A 23,116-nucleotide genomic window follows, 5' to 3' on the forward strand; every position below is an offset into this window, starting at 1 on the left:
CATCCTATTGCAAATTACAAGGGAAAAATACTTGTTTTAATAATTATTTGCTTGTTTTTGGAGCAGGATTTCTTCCAGTGTTGGAGACAAACATGAGGAGTTTATTTCAAAGTGTTGACTAACTATTCTAAACTTGATGTTGGAGAACAGTTTAATTCAATGTCAGAAACACAGTCGACTCAATCTCTGAACAAAAAGCTACATTTCATGTTTTCCAGGAAAGCTGAATTTTGAGCTGGAACTTTTCTCCTGTTTTTCACAAATCTATTCACAGTCATGTGAATCATATCTCAGTCTCCCGGAGGCTCAGGCGGGGTTTATATACGGCGTGATCAGGAGCCTGACAGGCAGCTCGGAGGTTATGTAAGCGCGCTGATTTAAACCCAAGATATGATCACACCGGGTCCAACAGAGAAGGAACTGTGACTCACACGCCGTTAACATCTCAATCAAAACACCAAGGCATATATGATTGAACCGTTTGTGAAAAGTGGCAACAACAGAATAGCCATTTTAGGAGGTGTATTATAATGGCGCATTAATTCCACTGCAGCGCGTAACACGGTTTAAGCATGCCGTGCCAAACCCGGCCCGTTTTTTGTTGCGTTTCCACTAGGGGTAGTTCCGGCTAACGGGTACTGTTTCAGTTTTTCTGGCACTCCAAAATCCAGGTTCTTTCCGGGCCAACAACCGGGCTGAATATGCTAAACTAGTGAGAGAATCGCTGGCAACTACAACAAGATGAACATATTTGACCGTGATGTAATTGTAATACACGTTTCAAAATGATGCCGAAGTAACAACATACTGATACCGGTTAGTAAAAACCATGAATTAATGCTTTGACAAGTCTGCAGACAGACGGCAGGCGAAAAACCTTTTAAAATGCGTGTTTTCTAAATGGACATTGGGTAAGCTAACGTTGTATCTGCTCCGACCGTCCACACTCACAACAACGGCCTATACAGACATAAATAAAGCAGCGACTGTATTCACCATGACACAGACAGTCTGTGGTTTGTACTTGTTTAACTTTTGTCTAGTTTCTGAACAGATATGAGGAGCTGTGAGCTCTGAGTGCTAACAGCTAACGGCTGATGTTGGTTTTGTGGTTCTCATTGAAGATGACGTCACGGCTCCGCCTACACTGCGTTACTATAGTTACTGCCCCAGTTCCTAAACTGTAATGGAAACGCAGCATAAAGTGAGCCTGGCCTACCAAGGCCTAACTATACCGTACTAAGCCGTGCGAGGCCCTGCAGTGGAAATGCGCCATTAGTGTTTGCTCTTACATGGAGCGTAGAACATGACCAGAGCGTGCTTCTTCTTCTTCAGCGCCTCTCGGAAATCCTCTAATCCAAGATGGCTGACGCTGGAGGGCTTATCCTCCCAAGACTGCTCAGGTGGAGGAGGCGCCTGGGGACTGAGGACACAAAACAGTCATTATTATGTGAGGGCAAGACACTGCTTTACATGTATTGCAAGTATGGTAAAAGCAAAATGTAGTTTGCATAGACAGTATTACCCCTACGAATACAAAGGATATATTAAAACACTCAATGACTTAATGTCTGTTGACCTCTGCTTGCACACTTAATGGTGTCTTTAGCAGCTGGACTGATGTCATCGCAGGACTATAATGTTTCACAGTGACCCTTTGCCAGGATTAATGTATTACTGTGAGAGGAAGAAGCTAAAGCCTAAAATGACTGCGATGTAGTGGAGTTTGAGTCTGGGTCTGATGCCAAAGTGTGGCTCACGGCAATATCGCATATCCTGCGCAGGGAGGCGGGTTTAAGTGTTTCAGACTTCTTTGTAATACGGGTCAATGTGTCACAGGAATCATGGGAAGTTGAATGAATGTTTATGGGTGTTCTTGGACTGCAATCCACCGCAAAAGAGTGTCCATAACTTTTAGTTTTTCAGCAGTTTGCAGAGCTCAAAAGTGTAGAAGTAAGCCTTCCATAAGATGTCATGATTTAGTTCATAGTGCCTTTTTACCATGACTGTCTGTCTTCTTTAAATCCTACAAGTATAGCTTACAGGAAACTTAGAGTAAGATAACATGTGACGTAAGGTCCAAATGTGAAGGCTGCAAGATGATCTCATTCTTATTACATGGCTTAGTTGAATACTCAATTCTGATTGGTCAGTTCAGAACACGTGACACGTTGTTAATCCAGTACAGACAGATCGCTGTCAAGGACTTATTGACCGTTGTTAAGGACGCTCACATCTGCAGAAAGAAGTCCGGTCGATTTAACTGTATACAGTTTGGCCGAAAAGCAAATTGTTCGACCTGGGACAAGAAAAACAGCGGAGAAGTAACGGGGCAGAAACCCTCCTTTTTACGCAACGGTCCAGATATAGACATCAAACGGCAAAACATATTCAGTTGCCAGTTGCTTTGGCATTATGGCAGGGATATCCAGACACTTCCCAAGGTTTGACATAATGAATTGTGCTACTTTTAAAGCAAGCAACGATGTTTTGTTGCTACGTAGTTCAAACGGTAACAACGGACTATTTTTCTTAGCGGATGCATGTCATTTTAAATAAATAATAGCCTACTATTTTTGAAATCAATAAAAACATTTTCTAAATCTATAAAAGCATTTGAATTAATATTGGGAGTCATATCGTTACTTTGTTGAGAATGTGGCCGTGTAATAAGCGGGACAATGTGCAGTGACTTGGTCATTATGGAGAACACCCTTCAGGCAGATCAAGATCCCTCCGCGTCGCGTCGGGCTCCTGATCTGACCTGTCGGGTGTTCTTTTCCCCATAATGACCGCCTCGCTGCACATTATCCCTTACTTAAGACACATACTCCTTCACATACATTGTACATGATAGGCTAAGGGGCGGGACATCTCTAAGCAGTTGACCAATCACAACAGAGCCAGCCAGATAACCAATCAGAGCAGACTGGCTCTGGTTTCAGACAGAGGGTGAAAAGAGGTGCTGCAGCACAGGCAGTATGAGAACAATAAAGAGCTTTTTGAATATTAAAGCATGGAGACATGTCCCAGTAGAGACACTACATACTGATATACACCTGAACATCAGCAGGAGAGGACTTTTTAAAGTAGAGACACTACATACTGATATACACCTGAACATCAGCAGGAGAGGACTCTTTAAAGTAGAGACACTACATACTGATATACACCTGAACATCAGCAGGAGAGGACTCTTTAAAGTAGAGACACTACATACTGATATACACCTGAACATCAGCAGGAGAGGACTCTTTAAAGTAGAGACACTACATACTGATATACACCTAAACATCAGCAGGAGAGGACTCTTTAAAGTAGAGACACTACATACTGATATACACCTGAACATCAGCAGGAGAGGACTCTTTAAAGTAGAGACACTACATACTGATATACACCTGAACATCAGCAGGAGAGGACTCTTTAAAGTAGAGACACTACATACTGATATACACCTGAACATCAGCAGGAGAGGACTCTTTAAAGTAGAGACACTACATACTGATATACACCTGAACATCAGCAGGAGAGGACTCTTTAAAGTAGAGACACTAAATACTGATATACACCTGAACATCAGCAGGAGAGGACTCTTTAAAGTAGAGACACTACATACTGATATACACCTGAACATCAGCAGGAGAGGACTCTTTAAAGTAGAGACACTACATACTGATATGAACCTGAAGATGAGCATAGTATGTCCTTTTTAAGTGGTGACTCACTTGTGCATGAACTCGATGATCTTGTCTTTGTTCCGCAGGTGTGGCAGCGTGTACTTGTCTTCACCTTTCACGAAATACTTGACGGTCGGGAACCCGGAGATCTTGAAGCGCTCTCCTACAGCTTTGTGCACGGTGGTGTCCACTGCGGCCAACACACCGGGACTCTGTGGAGGAAAGACAACGGAGGACAGGGGGTGATATAATGACTATAGCGCCTAATTAGACCAATGACAGTCCTTTACGCTGAACTGTTACATGACACCGAGCAATTTAAACTTCCAGAGAACAATCCCAAGTTCAACCTCTGCTAATGAGCACACACTGGTTGTGTATATATAACGTGAGCGCTGCGTTAGTAAGACCGGCAGAGAAGGAAGGAGGGGGGAAATAAATGACATGCTGGGTCTTGAGGGCTCAGGGTGAAAGAGGCTCCAGTCCATGTATAACTTATTTACAAAAAATGTCTCTATAAACACACCGTACCCGAAAAGGAGCAGGGAGAAGAAAATAATCTTATATTACCGGCCCTTTTCTCACAATAAATAAATAAATAAATAGAAATAGATGGTCTGTCCTTCATATTTTCTTATTCACAGCCAATCATAAGAGTATCGTAGGAAAATAAGAGAAACACAAAAACGTACAACACCAAAACATCACATGTACCAGGAAAAGTGCGACATCTGAGTCGTACTGGAGTCATACTGGAGTAGAACGTAATAGCTGACAATGACAGTCCTTTACGCTGAACTGTTACATGACACCGAGCAATTTAAACTTCCAGAGAACAATCCCAAGTTCAACCTCTGCTAATGAGCACACATTGGTCGTGTATTTATAACGTAAGAGCAGTGGCGGCGCCAGGGTATGGCTGGGGTAGGCTACAGCCATACCAAGAAATGGCTTAGCCCCACCTTAGCCCCACTTTAGCCCCACCATGAAAAATGATGTTAAAGTAAGCATGTTGAGAACACGGATTGCGAAAATATACGGGTCGTGTCCACAACACACAAACTGATCCTGCTGTAACAACAAGTGCACGTTACTGATGCAATATGGTTGAGACCATTCGGGCTTATGCTAGAAGAGGGGTGCAAGGAATAGTCTAAGTAGTGGGGGAGTTTTATACACTAAAGGTGTGGAAATTCCCTGGCATTATAATATCAGCGCGGCCGCGGTCAGATCAAAATGCCTCCGAATGCAATTTGAATAGACCTGACCTACAGCCAATCAGAGCAACGCAACGTTGGGTCTGCGTCATGCCTTACTGATTGAGATCAGTCAGAACCGCCATTCAGTATCCCCATTGGATCTTCAACGTGTATTATCATACGTCACGTTCACAGTGATCCCTTTGTATTTACTACAAGTCAAATGTGCCGTTTTATTTCATACAGTTCAATTTTGATTGAGACAGGGAAATAATCGAAACCTCACGCGTGGCGTTTCACTGTCAAGGGGGGCGATATAGCGTGTATGTAATTACATTGCAAATACAGACTTGAGCCCCACCACTGTATGAGTTAGCCCTACCATAGATTACCCAACAAAAATACTCTGGCGCCGCCACTGCGTAAGAGCACTGCATTAGTAAGACCGGCAGAGAAGGAAGGAGGGGGAAAATAAATGAAATGCTGGGTCTAGAGGGCTCAGGGTGAAAGAGGCTCCAGATCATCAATATTAGATAACGGCCAGGCTTTCCCCCATTGACCTCCAGCGCTGGGCAGAGAGCCACGAGGAGAAGGTCCAGGCATCGGGCCGGGGAGACGCTCACGGATGAGATAATTGGAGGTTTATAGGCCTTGCCCCTGGCTGAGGAGTGTTGCATTACCACAGAGGACAGAATGGCGGAGAGGAGGAACACACCCGACTAATCAGAAACACATCGAGAGGCGGGCTGCAGGACACAGCGACCAGCATGGCGGCCAAAAAGCCTTCAGGCCAAGAGGAGGGATTGTTAGGAAGTGTTAATGAGGCGCTGCTACGCCCACATAGATCTGTGTGTGCAGCAGAGTGTGAGATATGGAAACACACAGGCCTGTAAGCATGCTGCACGTAAAGGAAGGTTAGGAAACTCACGTCTGCAGCCTTGTTGAGGATTTCAGCAGCTTCATCATACTCTGGCTTCATCTTCTTGCAGTGTCCACACCCTGAAGGAAACAAAACACACATGAGAGCCCAAACTATGATGGATTTATGAAACTGATAGCAGATATTTAACAGATATGCCTTTTTAAAAACTCAAAACTACACACTATTTTCTGAAACATATTCATTAATACAAATACATAATTGGTAAAAAAGAAATAACTGTATATATCCCTGAAGAAAGGACTTCTCTAAAACCAAAGCAGAGTGATGCAATGATGAAGCAATCTTTGCACAGCATTACGTCCCGGATCCGTCGGGTTGAATCAATGCGTCTAACCGCTGTAACTCTCTGGTGTTTTTGCAGATTTGTCAATGGGGTTACTTCTGACATGCTGAGGGTGAAACCATAAATGAGATGACAAGGGTCTCTCATGTTTACCAGGAGAGTTCAGTCATGTCTGATTACTTCCTACATGATTCACTCTCAGGCATGGGGGTGCGTTTGTTTCTGAGTAAAACTGTTAGAGGTAGAACGAGAGAGACTGGGGCTGCATCTCACTTCGGTTAAATGGATTCCTTGCGTCCCTCACTTGCGTGGTTTCCCTGCGACTAGTCCCTCCCACCAGGGAAGCATGGAGAGACGCAAGGAAACCACGAGAAGCAGGGAAATGAGTTTTAAGAGCAATGGGACGTCCTTTCCTCCGGAGCGTCACGTGAAGCGACGTCCGTTTGTGATGACTCCGCACAGCTGATCGTCTGACAGCAGCCAGATCAGTGCATGCGCTGCATCGTCCAATCAGTGAGCGATACACAGTATGGGGGCGGGGCGAGTGTCTGAGGATTTCACCGGAGGATGATCTGGTAGTTCCTCGATTATCACTCCTCGATCCTCGATCCTCGGTCCTCCGGCACAAATAAGGCCACTGGGACGCTACTCAAGATGGCGCAGACAAATCAACTTCCGGTGATACCGAGAGCGAGGAGCGAGGAAATGAAAAATAACCGAAGTGAGATGCACCCTGGGTGAGAGTGAGTGAAGAGTACAGTAGTGAAGGAAAAGCAAAAGCAAGATAACATTATTGCCGGTTCTTTTTTAGGTTCATATTTAGTGTCTCTACTTTAAAGAGTCCTCTCTTGCTGATGTTCAGGTGTATATCAGTATGTAGTGTCTCTACTTTAAAGAGTCCTCTCCTGCTAATGTTCAGGTGTATATCAGTATGTAGTGTCTCTACTTTAAAGAGTCCTCTCCTGCTGATGTTCAGGTGTATATCAGTATGTAGTGTCTCTACTTTAAAGAGTCCTCTCCTGCTGATGTTCAGGTGTATATCAGTATGTAGTGTCTCTACTTTAAAGAGTCCTCTCCTGCTGATGTTCAGGTGTATATCAGTATGTAGTGTCTCTACTTTAAAGAGTCCTCTCCTGCTGATGTTCAGGTGTATATCAGTATGTAGTGTCTCTACTTTAAAGAGTCCTCTCCTGCTGATGTTCAGGTGTATATCAGTATGTAGTGTCTCTACTTTAAAGAGTCCTCTCCTGCTGATGTTCAGGTGTATATCAGTATGTAGTGTCTCTACTTTAAAGAGTCCTCTCCTGCTGATGTTCAGGTGTATATCAGTATGTAGTGTCTCTACATGTCTCCATGCTTTAATGTTCAAAAAGCTCTTTATTTTTCTCATACTGCCTGTGCTGCAGCACCTCTTTTCACCCTCTGTCTAAAACCAGAGCCCAGTCTGCTCTGATTGGTTATCTGGCCGGCTCTGTTGTGATTGGTCAACCAGCTTAGAGATGTCCCGCCCCTTAGCCTATCACGTTCAATGTGTTGGAGCGCTAGCCAATAGAAGCGCGAGTGTTAAATAGTGATGTCACTATGTTATGGAAGAAGAAAAAACAATACATATCTTGATAAAAAAATGTTTTCTTAAAAAAGTGCCTTTCCCGATTCAACAAAGTCATTAAATTAAAATATGAAGTATCTCCCAGCTCCAGATTTTGAGTGCCAAAATTCAAAAGAGAGTGAATTTCATTAGGTAACTTCACCATCGGCCAAATACTGTATTTCTCTGTCCTTTAATTAGGAAGCCAGACAGCATCACTGGTCTTTTTGCTCTGTTTAACTTTGTATTATCTGAAGGTTGTTGTGTCTGCACGCCTTTCAGTAAGCACATGTTAGCAAATGTTTTTTTAATAAAGCAGTTTCAAGCATTATGAATATATAGTCCCTGTTTGGTGTGAAGGTGTGATTTAAATTGCATGAGGATCCAAGACGCCATCTCATGCAATGTGCAAGATGTTTCATGTTACGATGTAATGCAGACGCTGTTAGATCTGGAATTAGCACGGCTTTTTATGAGCAGCGCTGTGCACAGATGCGTGAAACAAAGTTGGTACATTTTTTGGGTCCATTTCCAAACCTGCTAAATTGTCCTTGTCAAAACGGTTCAGGGATTCCTTTCTTCAAGATACAACGCAGAGCTGGCACAGGCTATTAATCAAGAGAGACATGCCTGGTGGGAAAAAATCTCTGTCACTGTGGTGTGCGATCCTCAGATCGGAGAAACACAGTGACTAAAGGACTTTGTCTGACCCTTCAAACTGATGAGTAAGAGAGAAACCAAATGTCTGTCCTGTGCATTCAGAACGAGTGGTGCATGAGGGGCAGGGTCAGTCAGTGTGTGTGTGTGTGTGTGTACAGAGATGCACTGAAATATTGCTGATTCAGAGTGTAGGGAAGTACAAGCTGACCACACACACACATCACTGCAGCTGGAATACAAACTGATGCACGCAGAAAAGGAAACGGCTGGTGAGTTTTCTCAGTAAATGTTGGATTTTTGAGGTGATTTCAGGTCATATTCTCTGGGTCCACTGCAGCAGTACACTTAGCCTGGAGCTACTTGCTAAGTGGTCAGTCAGGGGAGTTTTAAATTCAGAACGAATAACTTCCTGATGTACCAGCTGCAGCCTGAATGCAAACATTAAGGTATCTCACTGTAAAATATAGCTATATCTGCCGGAAGACTGTTCAACATTTTTCGGAGGAGAACTTTTGTTTTGGTCCCAAACATATCGAGGCTCACTGTGGGAATTTTCAGATGGATGATTTGCCGCCGTAAAGAGCTGCACGCAAACACCCCCCCGCTGAGAGCTGTTCAGAGGCCGCAGAGAGAGGCCGCTCTGAGATGTGGACAGAAAATGCAAGCTGATGGTGGCGGTATGGAGACCATTAATCTCACTCTGACAGCAGGCCATTAAGAAAAACTGCATTGAAGCAGCAAGGCTGGGCATCTGTCAGTGTGTGTGTGTGTGTGTGTGTGTGTGTGTGTGTGTGTTTATGTGAGACAGAGCGATATGCGGTGTAATTGTGTGCCATAAATGCTTGTCTCATGGAGTGAAATATGTTTTTGATATGCTCCACAGTGAACAGATATTTGCTGAAATGATCTGATGCTGTTTGTTTTAACAGACTGCCCTTCAGTGTGTGTGTGTGTGTGTGTGTGTGTGTGTGTGTGTGTGTGTGTGTGTGTGTGTGTGTGTGTGTAGGGTGAGTCAAGTGCAGGGACAGAACATCAATAGGCGCTTTCACACCGCAGTACTATTCCCACAAAGGTTCATCAGAACTTTGTTCATGAGAACTCTTTAGTTCTCATGAACAAAGTACAGATCGCGTTCACACCGGAATAAGTCCCTGAGGGAGGATTAGGCAAATGAAGCTGCTGACGTCACTTCTTCTTCTTCTTCTTCTGCTTTGGGTTTACTGGCAGGCCACAAACAACTTCACGGCGTATAATGCCACCCGAAGTCCCCGGCCGGAAGTCCCCGGAGTTGGGGACTGGCTTCAGTAGAAGCTGCTGGGACTCCCAGCAGCTTCTACTGAAGCCTTCAGAGGTAATCGCCAGAACGCCGACACCTCCTCATCTCCACCTCTCCCATGTTTTCTTTTGTGTTGCCATAAGTTAGTCTCTCTGCGTTTGTGCGCTGGGCTAATGCTAATGCTAATGCTAATAATGCTAATAATGCGAGGATAATAAAATGGCGGCTTCACAAAACTTTTATGGAGTTTTACGGGGCGTGGTTTGCAATCTGCCCAGCCAATCAGACATAGGAACCTTTTTCTCCCACGAAAGTACCTGCTCTCTAGCAGGGACGGAAAAGGGGGTAAAAAGGTTCTCATGAACTAATTTTAGTTCCGGCTCTTTTTGGTGTGAACGCGACATTTCGGAACTATATCGGAACTAAAGTGGGAAAAGTACTGCGGTGTGAAGGGGCTATATGACTCCACATGAGGACAAGGAAGACTATTCTGCTTCCTGGGCTGTTTAAACAGACATCCCTGTGTAGCATTTTTCAAACATTTTATAAGGATAAAAACTATCAAAAAATATGTCATTCAGTCATGTTTTCTGCCCTAAAATAACTTAATCAACTTTTGACATTAAAATAATTCCTGCGAGATAGCTCAATAAGGTGCAGAGTCTGCTAAATATGAATAGTAGTAATGTCTTTGACAAACGTGCCAACATATTTCCATTAGGAGAAACGCACTGCACTTTCCCGAGCGTCAACCAGCGCTCCGGTCCCAACTGTGTGCGTCAATTTTTATTGTCCCCTGGTTCCCGCTGAGTTTGGAGCTTCTTGCCACTTTTCCTTTTTGCAGTGCTTGTAAAAAAATGTGCGCATGTTTCCTCAAGTTGTTTCTTCATTTGCATGTGTTTTTATTTTATTTTGTATTTGTTTGTATGTTTATGTTTGCCCCTGTCGGCCACCGTAGATTTGAGTGAAAATGAAGATGTTCTTTCTAGAAGTTGTTACCTTATTAATACAAAAAACAAAACTAGGGTTCACTTTTTTTTATTACTGGAAATGAGGTAAAAGCTGCTTGAAATGTCTTTAACTGAAGTTATACATGCAAATACTGTGATACCACTGACGATGACTTTTTGCATTAACCAACCATAACATATATCATCCAAAATATATCTATACATCTATGAATTGGTGAATTTCTTAAAAGTGAAGTAGCTTGCCATAAGAAAAACAACCTAGTTCCGTCTCCTTTTTTAACGTTTGATTTTAAAATCAAAACAGACTGACCTGATTAAATAAATGATGTCACTTGGCTGTTCTTATTTGGCGGATCCAGAAATCCCATGACATTACATTTGCACTAGCCAACTGCCAGGTGTTAGATTAAATATTTGTGCAAACATTTTGGACTTTTTAGGTAGTAAATAATGACACTGCAGTGTATAAAAGTGAAGTGCCTTTATCACTTCAGCAGCTGGAGACTGCGTTTTGCCCTCAGGTTGGGGGGGGGGGGGGGTGGATGTGTTTCTCCCAACAATACATTATCCAAAGCGACTTACATACTCAATACTGTGGCCAATCCCCACAGGAGCAATTTGGGGTGAAGTGTCTTGCCCAGGGACACAACGACATGCTGACTGCAGTGGGGTTTGAACCTGTGACCCCCTGATCCCAACACCTACGCACAACCCACTGCGCCACACGCCGCAGCAAAGTATGTGATGAAATCTTGAAAACAATTAATCGTCATTATTGTGAACGCCAGGGAAAAGGACGCTCTTGTTATTTATTCGTTTATTAGCGGAGGCTGATAGGCGTGTGGCGCAGTGGACTATTGCGTTGGTGTTCGGATCAGGGGGAGCACAGGTTCAAACCCCACTGCAGTCAGCATGTCGTTGTGTCCCTGGGCAAGACACTTCACCCCAAAGTGCTCCTGTGGGGATTGGCTACACAGTATTGAGTATGTAAGTTGCTTTGGATAAAAGCGTCTAACAAGTAATGATATGAGCATGGAGGGGAGGGGAGGGAGGAGGTGAACCGTGGGTGAAGGTGATGGAGTTAGCGGAAAGAAAAAACAAAAAAAGGTCCAAAAATAGACCCAGAGTTTGGATTGTGTCGTGAGGCTGCTGCTCTCACAATGTGTTTCTAAATAGGGTGAATATATTTGCATGATTTTACAGCTCCCTCTCACGCAGGACCAAACAAAAGATATCTAAACCACTGACAAAACCTGGCATGTTTACAAAGATCTGCAGAAACGGCAGTATGGTGCGTGAATAGCACTGACACCAGGCTCATGTGAACCATATGGCAGCAGAGAAGGATCTGCTGTGAGGATGAGCTCCACTGTGATCATGAGATACAAAAGGGCTAAAGTTACTGCAGCCAGCCTAATTCCCCGTCTCTGACTATTATAACAGATGATGACGTTGATGTTATTTGCGTGACTAACTAACAGTTCAGCCCTAGAGCATTGGCAATGGTTAACACAGCAGGAAGGAATGTGAAGCTCCTCACACACTGATGCAGAGATTTGACTATCCAGACGACTTTCTGAAGACTCTCTGTATTTCTGAGGGTGAAAAGTGGGTTTTTAATTAAAGGACAAGGCTGGCAAATCTCTGCATGCATGTCTTATTACTGGCAATCTAATTAATGAAAAGATCAAAACTCACAGTCAATTCATCCTACAACAAATATTCCACTGTGTTTATATCATTCAGAGAGCTCAGTTGTTTTCCAGAAACAATTAAAAACACATATCACAGTTTCACTTTGTGATATGTCCCTACATTATGACGTTGCAGTTTATTCTGATCTCACATACACTCTCCTGGTGCTATAAATACCGTTAGCAGCAAATGTGCATTCATCTGTGTCATGATTGTGCAGCACTTGCAGATAACAAGAGAGATAAAGACTACATCACACCTCGTTCAAGTCACAGTGAGTCAGAGAATTGTTGAGCTGTTGCAAGAGAGGTATTTTTAAAACTCGATGCAAATAAGGTTCACCTCAGTATTTAGTGACGGATAATACAAACGTTATAACTCTAGACAGGCAGGAGGTTACAGGGACGAGATGGACTTTAGTTAAATGTGGTGTGTGAAGTATTCTAAATAAATAACAATGACATTACTCAAATGTGAACGGTGCCCAGCCAGTTTCACAAACTAATTAACTATCCGCTGTTTTATTTTACACATTTGTAATGTCATATTTTAAATGTATTAATGATTTAAGGTAATCTTCAAACATTTGCTTGTTTTATTTTTTCTAAATTTGAACATATGCCGTTTTCTTGTAACTGAAATTAAATTATTCTTTAGACAAAGAAAATAAAAGTACTGAACAATTTATCAATTCAAATAAAATTCAAATGTGTACGGTGCCCATTCCCAAACTCAAGTTTCACTCAGGGTTCATACACTTTTCCACCAATGATTTTCAATGACTTCTCCATGACCTTTACCTAATTTTCAATGACTTCTCCATGACCTTTACCTAATTTTCTATGACTTCTCCATGACCTTTACCTAATTTTCTATGACTTCTCCATGACCTTTACCTAATTTTCTATGACTTCTCCATGACCTTTACCTAATTTTCAATGACTTCTCCATGACCTTTACCTAATTTTCTATGACTTCTCCATGACCTTTACCTAATTTTCTATGACTTCTCCATGACCTTTACCTAATTTTCAATGACTTCTCCATGACCTTTACCTAATTTTCCATGACTTCTCCATGACCTTTACCTAATTTTCTATGACTTCTCCATGACCTTTACCTAATTTTCTATGACTTCTCCATGACCTTTACCTAATTTTCTATGACTTCTCCATGACCTTTACCTAATTTTCTATGACTTCTCCATGACCTTTACCTAATTTTCAATGACTTCTCCATGACCTTTACCTAATTTTCCATGACTTCTCCATGACCTTTACCTAATTTTCTATGACTTCTCCATGACCTTTACCTAATTTTCTATGACTTCTCCATGACCTTTACCTAATTTTCTATGACTTCTCCATGACCTTTACCTAATTTTCTATGACTTCTCCATGACCTTTACCTAATTTTCCATGACTTCTCCATGACCTTTACCTAATTTTCAATGACTTCTCCATGACCTTTACCTAATTTTCCATGACCATAAAAAATGACTCTTTCTCAGCGGTACCACTGAAAATGGTTTATTATAACATGTAACAGGAAAATAAGGTCTGCATATGAAACATGTTGTAAAACAAATAACTTACAGTATGTATTATCATTATAGTATTACTATTTTGGCGATTAGATCAAATATAAATTATATTTGATGCAACTTTAGTTACATTTTCATGACTTTTCCCAAACTTTGGGAAAGATATTGTTTTCCATAACTTTTCCAGGGCCTGGAATTTGCATTTTGAATTTCCATGACTTTTCCAGGTTTTTAATGACCGTATGAACCCTGTTCACTGCTGTTTTGTTGCATAAACAATACGCTGTATTCCCAAAATAATATCGCTGATCAATGAATAATTTATCCCTCAACAATGCCAAACATTTGTTTTTGAAATGTGCCGTTTGTATAATATCTGTATGGGTCTTTTGCATACGTGTGATGTTCATGATTACTGCATTATGACACCGTGATGATAAAATAATTGGTTGATAATTAAAATAATCTTTTTTTTATTTTATATAATTAAATTTTTTTAACAGGATGAGTGAGGGTAAAATGACATTACATTCACCATTTCATGACACCAAGAAATTAATTGGCAAACATAATTTGACTTAAATTAGATAGTACCAATGAATACTTCATCCCCACTCATTTCTTTCAAAACAAACAAACACTTTGGTTGTTTTTTGTGTTTTTCAACCTGCTTTCCCCCGGGACAGACATGTAAATCTGATTATTATTATTATTGATTTTATTTCAATATTGTTTTTTGTAGTTAAAGGTGGGGTATGTCATTTTGGAGAAACCAGCTCGAGTGCGCTAGAATTTGAAAATACACAACCGGAAAAAATCTGCCACTTCCTTACAGAGCCCCTCCTCCAACACACACGAACGCGCACATGACCAATGAGGGCACGAGATAAGTCTGTGCACAGATGGAAGGCTGACAGGCAGGTAGGCCATCCAGTTATTTTAGCTGGGCCGGCTCAGATGATTGGTCGTGCTTTTTACAGTACTACAGCTTCCACAGATGACATTTTTTTATGTATTTATTGTCAAAGCATTTAAGATATTCATTGCTATCGGGATGTTAAGAGCATTCCATGGAATATAACAAAAAGTGTTTCTGAAGTGAATTACATACCCCACCTTTAAGGTCTTGTTTGTTGGTATTGTTGACCCTGGTAGAATGGTCTCTTTTACTCCCTTTATTGTACATGTGAGGGTCTATGTATGTATGCTTTCTGTGTTTGACAACGTCACAAATAAAATCATATATAATGTAAGATGTAAATGTGATGTGTGTGTGCTCCGTTACTCACAGGGGGCGTAGAACATGATGACGGCGGCAGGATGTTCCTCCAGGAAACTGTCGAAGGAGTCGTCGGTCAGGTGGAAGACCGGGGAGTCCGTCTCCGTCCACGGCACCTCGGGGGTCTTCGGCTGGGGGGCCTGCGGGCTGAAGGAGGAGGAAGAGGTAAGGTACGTTTATTCATATAGCACATTTTCAGACACAGAGGCAATTCAAAGTGCTTTACATCATTATTAACACTTGATAAGAAGACGACAGAAAGGAGGAAGAGGGGACAACAAGGGCAACAGAAGTGAGGAACTTGTGAAAGACGACATTCCAGCTGGCTCTGTACGAAGCAGAACATCAGACACAGCTGTAGACCCTTCTCCACCCAATGTGTCTCTCACACACATCTGGAGCAAAGCAGCCCTGCCTTGATGACGACACACACACACACACACACACACACACACACACACACACACACACACACACACACACACACACACACACACACACACACACACACACACACACACACACACACACACACACACACACACACACACACACACACACACACACACACACACACACACACACACACACACACACACACACACACACACACACACACACACACACACACACACACACACACACACACACACACACACACACACACACACACACACACACACAACACACACACACACACACACACACAAAATCCGGCATGTTTACATTTTTAAAGCATTATTTGTTTTAAATGTTCATCAATGTGCACTGTCCCTCTTCAAATAAACGATTAAATAAATGTGTTTTTATTGTGTTTTTAGCACTTCTTAACACGTGGCTTGTGTGGTCATTTCATCTTTTATGATTCATATGATGCTTTAATGCCTTGTCTATGTCTGGGAAAAGCGCTTTATAAATACATTTTGCTCACTTACTTATCATCAAACACATGTGCTGCAGCCGCATGAGACTTCATATCTTTTATAAACATTAGAATTGTGCAACCAAGGTGCTGCATTCACCTTTTATCCAGAAAGTCATCGGTCTAATAATATACATCTCTGTGATAAATAAAGAGCTCTGGATCAGGGGTTTATCAGCGGCTGAAGCTGCACACAGGCCTTATCAGATCACGGCTTGTGTTGTTCTTCTGCAATACAAGATGCAATTCTGTCCCTGGTTGCATCTATACAACCATCATGTCCTGGTGTAACAGCGCTGCAGAGGACACCTGGTTGCATCTATACAACCATCATGTCCTGGTGTAACAGCGCTGCAGAGGACAGCTGGTTGCATCTATACAACCATCATGTCCTGGTGTAACAGCGCTGCAGAGGACGGCTGGTTGCATCTATACAACCATCATGTCCTGGTGTAACAGCGCTGCAGAGGACAGCTGGTTGCATCTATACAACCGTCATGTCCTGGTGTAACAGCGCTGCAGAGGACAGCTGGTTGCATCTATACAACCGTCATGTCCTGGTGTAACAGCGCTGCAGAGGACGGCTGGTTGCATCTATACAACCGTCATGTCCTGGTGTAACAGCGCTGCAGAGGACAGCTGGTTGCATCTATACAACCATCATGTCCTGGTGTAACAGCGCTGCAGAGGACAGCTGGTTGCATCTATACAACCATCATGTCCTGGTGTAACAGCGCTGCAGAGGACACCTGGTTGCATCTATACAACCGTCATGTCCTGGTGTAACAGCGCTGCAGAGGACACCTGGTTGCATCTATACAACCGTCATGTCCTGGTGTAACAGCGCTGCAGAGGACACCTGGTTGCATCTATACAACCATCATGTCCTGGTGTAACAGCGCTGCAGAGGACACCTGGTTGCATCTATACAACCATCATGTCCTGGTGTAACAGCGCTGCAGAGGACAGCTGGTTGCATCGATACAACCATCATGTCCTGGTGTAACAGCGCTGCAGAGGACGGCTGGTTGCATCTATACAACCGTCATGTCCTGGTGTAACAGCGCTGCAGAGGACACCTGGTTGCATCGATACAACCATCATGTCCTGGTGTAACAGCGCTGCAGAGGACACCTGGTTGCATCTATACAACCATCATGTCCTGGTGTAACAGCGCTGCAGAGGACACCTGGTTGCATCTATACAACCATCATGTCCTGGTGTAACAGCGCTGCAGAGGACACCTGGTTGCATCTATACAACCATCATGTCCTGGTGTAACAGCGCTGCAGAGGACACCTGGTTGCATCGATACAACCATCATGTCCTGGTGTAACAGCGCTGCAGAGGACAGCTGGTTGCATCTATACAACCATCATGTCCTGGTGTAACAGCGCTGCAGAGGACAGCTGGTTGCATCTATACAACCATCATGTCCTGGTGTAACAGCGCTGCAGAGGACGGCTGGTTGCATCTATACAACCATCATGTCCTGGTGTAACAGCGCTGCAGAGGACAGCTGGTTGCATCTATACAACCGTCATGTCCTGGTGTAACAGCGCTGCAGAGGACAGCTGGTTGCATCTATACAACCGTCATGTCCTGGTGTAACAGCGCTGCAGAGGACGGCTGGTTGCATCTATACAACCGTCATGTCCTGGTGTAACAGCGCTGCAGAGGACAGCTGGTTGCATCGATACAACCATCATGTCCTGGTGTAACAGCGCTGCAGAGGACGGCTGGTTGCATCTATACAACCGTCATGTCCTGGTGTAACAGCGCTGCAGAGGACAGCTGGTTGCATCTATACAACCATCATGTCCTGGTGTAACAGCGCTGCAGAGGACAGCTGGTTGCATCTATACAACCATCATGTCCTGGTGTAACAGCGCTGCAGAGGACAGCTGGTTGCATCGATACAACCATCATGTCCTGGTGTAACAGCGCTGCAGAGGACACCTGGTTGCATCTATACAACCATCATGTCCTGGTGTAACAGCGCTGCAGAGGACGGCTGGTTGCATCTATACAACCGTCATGTCCTGGTGTAACAGCGCTGCAGAGGACAGCTGGTTGCATCTATACAACCGTCATGTCCTGGTGTAACAGCGCTGCAGAGGACGGCTGGTTGCATCTATACAACCGTCATGTCCTGGTGTAACAGCGCTGCAGAGGACAGCTGGTTGCATCTATACAACCATCATGTCCTGGTGTAACAGCGCTGCAGAGGACAGCTGGTTGCATCTATACAACCATCATGTCCTGGTGTAACAGCGCTGCAGAGGACACCTGGTTGCATCTATACAACCGTCATGTCCTGGTGTAACAGCGCTGCAGAGGACACCTGGTTGCATCTATACAACCGTCATGTCCTGGTGTAACAGCGCTGCAGAGGACACCTGGTTGCATCTATACAACCATCATGTCCTGGTGTAACAGCGCTGCAGAGGACACCTGGTTGCATCTATACAACCATCATGTCCTGGTGTAACAGCGCTGCAGAGGACAGCTGGTTGCATCGATACAACCATCATGTCCTGGTGTAACAGCGCTGCAGAGGACGGCTGGTTGCATCTATACAACCGTCATGTCCTGGTGTAACAGCGCTGCAGAGGACAGCTGGTTGCATCTATACAACCATCATGTCCTGGTGTAACAGCGCTGCAGAGGACAGCTGGTTGCATCGATACAACCATCATGTCCTGGTGTAACAGCGCTGCAGAGGACGGCTGGTTGCATCTATACAACCGTCATGTCCTGGTGTAACAGCGCTGCAGAGGACAGCTGGTTGCATCTATACAACCATCATGTCCTGGTGTAACAGCGCTGCAGAGGACAGCTGGTTGCATCTATACAACCATCATGTCCTGGTGTAACAGCGTTGCAGAGGACAGCTGGTTGCATCGATACAACCATCATGTCCTGGTGTAACAGCGCTGCAGAGGACAGCTGGTTGCATCTATACAACCGTCATGTCCTGGTGTAACAGCGCTGCAGAGGACAGCTGGTTGCATCTATACAACCATCATGTCCTGGTGTAACAGCGCTGCAGAGGACAGCTGGTTGCATCTATACAACCATCATGTCCTGGTGTAACAGCGCTGCAGAGGACGGCTGGTTGCATCTATACAACCATCATGTCCTGGTGTAACAGCGCTGCAGAGGACAGCTGGTTGCATCTATACAACCGTCATGTCCTGGTGTAACAGCGCTGCAGAGGACACCTGGTTGCATCTATACAACCATCATGTCCTGGTGTAACAGCGCTGCAGAGGACACCTGGTTGCATCTATACAACCATCATGTCCTGGTGTAACAGCGCTGCAGAGGACACCTGGTTGCATCTATACAACCATCATGTCCTGGTGTAACAGCGCTGCAGAGGACAGCTGAGATCACTGAGGAACTTCATCTCTGCTTCCACGTTTTGCTCGCCTTTCTGATATTGAGTAGATGTCAAAGAAACGTCATGCTTTCAAAAGAACATTTTCAAGAGTCTAACCTATTTCGCAAATGTCACAGCTGTATTTTTTTTAACGTGTAGAAACTCCTGTCAGTGCAAAAAGCCAAGGATAATATCTTACTCTGTTGAAGGAGGAGGAAACTTAGAGGGGGGTAAAACACATTGAACACAAGAGAAACTTCATAAAATATGTAGACACAAGTAGGGGGTGATACACGTGGGAGAGGAGATAGAAAACCCTGAGGCAGGCAGTGCTACAAGAAGAGCACAATGGAAACAATGCCTCGAAATATGAATGCAGCAAATTACATAACCCTGACAACTTTGAGAAAAAGCAGATCTTTCCTCATCTCAAACTGATCACAGATGTGATGAGGCTCGCATGGAGGCCGATTCCCACCCCCCCCCCCCCGTTTAGTCCCTGTATGTCACCTCTCCTTTCATTTCATACTGAATTATGAGGTGTTATGATACTCAATCCATCAATGTAAAACAAGGTGAGTATTCTGACAGATGGCAGAAGTACACACGTCCTTTACTCAAGTAGAAGTACAGATACTCGTGTTTAAAAATACTCTGGTGAAAGTAGAAGTACTGACTAAACTTCTTTACTCAAGTAAAAGTAAAGAAGTATGGGCTTTGAAATGTACTTCAGTAAAAAGTACCCATAACTACCAGCTGCTTTAAAGAGTACCTGACCTCCCTTTATATTAATAGAACAATAATGTCATTGTTAGCTAATGAATGTTTCCATGCTGAACAACGGCAACATGACAACGTTTTCATTGGTCCCTCTTCTTTAGAGAAGACCAGGAAATGATGGATACACGGATCGTGTTCAAATCAATAGGCACGCAATGACTCTAAATAATAATGATCATGCCACCAAACACACATTCAAACTAAAGGAACCAGCCTGTTTGGGAAATGTGAGAAGTAGAAAGTACAGGTGTTTGTGTTCAACATGTAAGAAGTAGAAAGTACAGGTATTTGTGTTCAACATGTAAGAAGTAGAAAGTACAGGTATTTGGGTTGAAAATGTAAGAAGTAGAAAGTACAGGTATTTGTGTTCAACATGTAAGAAGTAGAAAGTACAGGTATTTGTGTTCAAAATGTAAGAAGTAGAAAGTACAGGTATTTGTGTTCAACATGTAAGAAGTAGAAAGTACAGGTATTAGTGTTCAAAATGTAAGAAGTAGAAAGTACAGGTATTAGTGTTCAACATGTAACAAGTAGAAAGTACAGGTATTTGTGTTCAACATGTAACAAGTAGAAAGTTCAGGTATTTGGGTTCAACATGTAAGAAGTAGAAAGTACAGCAGGTATTTGTGTTCAACATGTAAGAAGTAGAAAGTACAGGTATTTGTGTTCAACATGTAAGAAGTAGAAAGTTCAAGTATTTGGGTTCAAGATGTAAGAAGTAGAAAGTACAGGTATTTGTGTTCAAAATGTAAGAAGTAGAAAGTACAGGTATTAGTGTTCAAAATGTAAGAAGTAGAAAGTACAGGTATTAGTGTTCAAAATGTAAGAAGTAGAAAGTACAGGTATTTGTGTTCAAAGTGTAAGAAGTAGAAAGTACAGGTATTTGTGTTAAAAATGTAAGAAGTAGAAAGTACAGGTGTTTTTGTTCAAAATGTAAGAAGTCAAAGTAAAAAGTCGTCAGGAAAATAAGTAGTGGAGTAAAGTACTGATACCAGAACAATGTACTTAAGTACAGTAACGAAGTATTTGTACTCCACTACTTCCCACCTCTGCAGATTGATCGTCTGATTTCCTGCCTGGCGACCTCTCTGAATCACACTGCGCGGCTCTGAATTAGCCGAGCAGTAAAAGTTTAGGACGGGGAAGGGACCTGCTCTGCCTCTGGGTTAAAGAGAGCGTCGCTGGCATATGTCCTCTGCCTGTCTCGCTCCGTTTCCTGTGATATCTGTGAAAACTCTGCTCCGTGCCCTCTGGTTGCGGCCCGATGGACGGTCATGGCTTTAACACAAATGGACGACGGAGGAAAGAGGGGGAGAATGCAGGAGAGCAAAGCCATGGAGGGAGAAACCAGGTTACAGGCAGAGCGTGAGGCGAGGTGAGAAAGAAAAATGAGACAGAGCAGGTGTAGATTGATGACACCCTGTCAAGGTGAGTCAGGGTCAGGAGGGAAAGGTGTGATGAAGACCACGGAAGAATGGAGAGGGGATGCCAAAAATGTCCACTGAGACTTTAAAGCAGTTTGCTCATTGAAGTTTGAGAGCTCTGTTCTTTTCATTAGCTAAAACAGCTGTGGACACAAACATATTGCAGTCTGCGCTTCAACACGTCTTGAGTGATGAAGACTTTACTCACTTCTTCATCCAGTCCGCAATATCCTTCGCTGTGCCTCCGTAGTTCTCAAAGTGGTGAAGGAACTTCCCCTTCCTAAAAGAGCACAAAATGAGGTTTAGTCCAAACCACATGTCAGCAATTGGAAGAATATGGATTGGTGCGGTTGAAAGACTTTTAAAAACCACAGGCAATGTAATAATCAGTCATAGTCATATCATACAACACTACAAATATACTTTAATTGTATATTTCTACAACATTTCTACAATTGTATTTGAAGGGAATACCCTACCTAAACATGTCTTCTGGATAATAATAATAATAATAATAATAATAAATGATATTTATATAGCGCCTTTCAAGGGACCCAAGGTCGCTGCACATGGTGGACAAACAAAACAAACAGACAATCAAAGGGCAAACTAAAAAGGAAGCCGGGGGACCAAGAAAGGCCTAGGGCCCGAAGGCGCAGGGTGAACAGGTGTGTTTTTAATAATGATTTGAAGATGTCCAGGGAGGCAGCATTACGGATCTCGGCAGGAAGTGCATTCCAGAGGGTGGGGGCCGCAAAACTGAACGCCCTGTCACCAACCGTTCGGAGGCGAGAGCGGGGGATGGAGAGCAGGCCCGTGACTGAGGACCGCAGACTCAGAGAGGGGGTGTAGGGATGGAGGAGGTCCGATAAGTACTGGGGGGGAGAGGGCATGGAGGGATTTGTACGTGAGGAGGAGTGTTTTGTACTGAATCCGGGACTTGACCGGCAGCCAGTGGAGGTGGATGAGGGTGGGGGTGGATGAGGGTGGAGGTGGGGGTGATATGTTGCCATGGCTTAGTGCGGGTGAGAAGCCTAGCGGCAGAGTTCTGGACGTATTGGAGCCTGGCCAGGGTTTTGCTGGGAACCCCGGACAGGACTCCATTGCAGTAGTCCAGACGGGATGTGATGAAGGCGTGTATGAGTGTTTCTGCCACAGAGTCAGAGAGTGAAGGCCGGAGTCTGGATATTATAAACTCTAAGAAGTTCAGTAGTAGTAAATACTAAAGCTGTATACAATTTTAAAAAAGGCATTATAGTAGAAACCCAACTTTAACGAGGACTGTATGCTCCAAAGTACTGGATTAAGAAGTCATTTTCTCCATATGATTAGTAACAAATGACAATTTGGTCAAATATAATTATATAAACCATCTTAAAAAGAGTCAGCCCTAGTAAATATACCAAGGTGCATTTGGTATTGTAAGGTTAAAGACTATACAACACCTAGAAATAATTAAAGGGGCCCTATAGATGCTTTTTTTACCTT

General features: G+C 43.4%; 1 protein-coding gene across 1 annotated transcript in view; it reads right to left on the reverse strand.

Annotated features, from left to right (window-relative positions):
• Positions 1-23,116, reverse strand: part of pdia5 (protein disulfide isomerase family A, member 5) — an 89,911-nt gene that overhangs the window by 22,595 nt on the left and 44,200 nt on the right. Inside the window, exons 10-14 of the mRNA XM_034147372.1 lie at positions 21,837-21,908; positions 15,128-15,264; positions 5,808-5,878; positions 3,729-3,892; positions 1,293-1,423 (exon numbers count right to left, since the gene is read on the reverse strand). Of these exons, the coding sequence (XP_034003263.1) occupies positions 1,293-1,423; positions 3,729-3,892; positions 5,808-5,878; positions 15,128-15,264; positions 21,837-21,908 (575 nt within the window). The remainder of the gene's footprint in view (positions 1-1,292; positions 1,424-3,728; positions 3,893-5,807; positions 5,879-15,127; positions 15,265-21,836; positions 21,909-23,116) is intronic.

Source organism: Trematomus bernacchii, unplaced genomic scaffold (assembly GCF_902827165.1).
Source record: "Trematomus bernacchii unplaced genomic scaffold, fTreBer1.1, whole genome shotgun sequence".
In the NCBI taxonomy this organism is placed as follows: domain Eukaryota; kingdom Metazoa; phylum Chordata; class Actinopteri; order Perciformes; family Nototheniidae; genus Trematomus; species Trematomus bernacchii.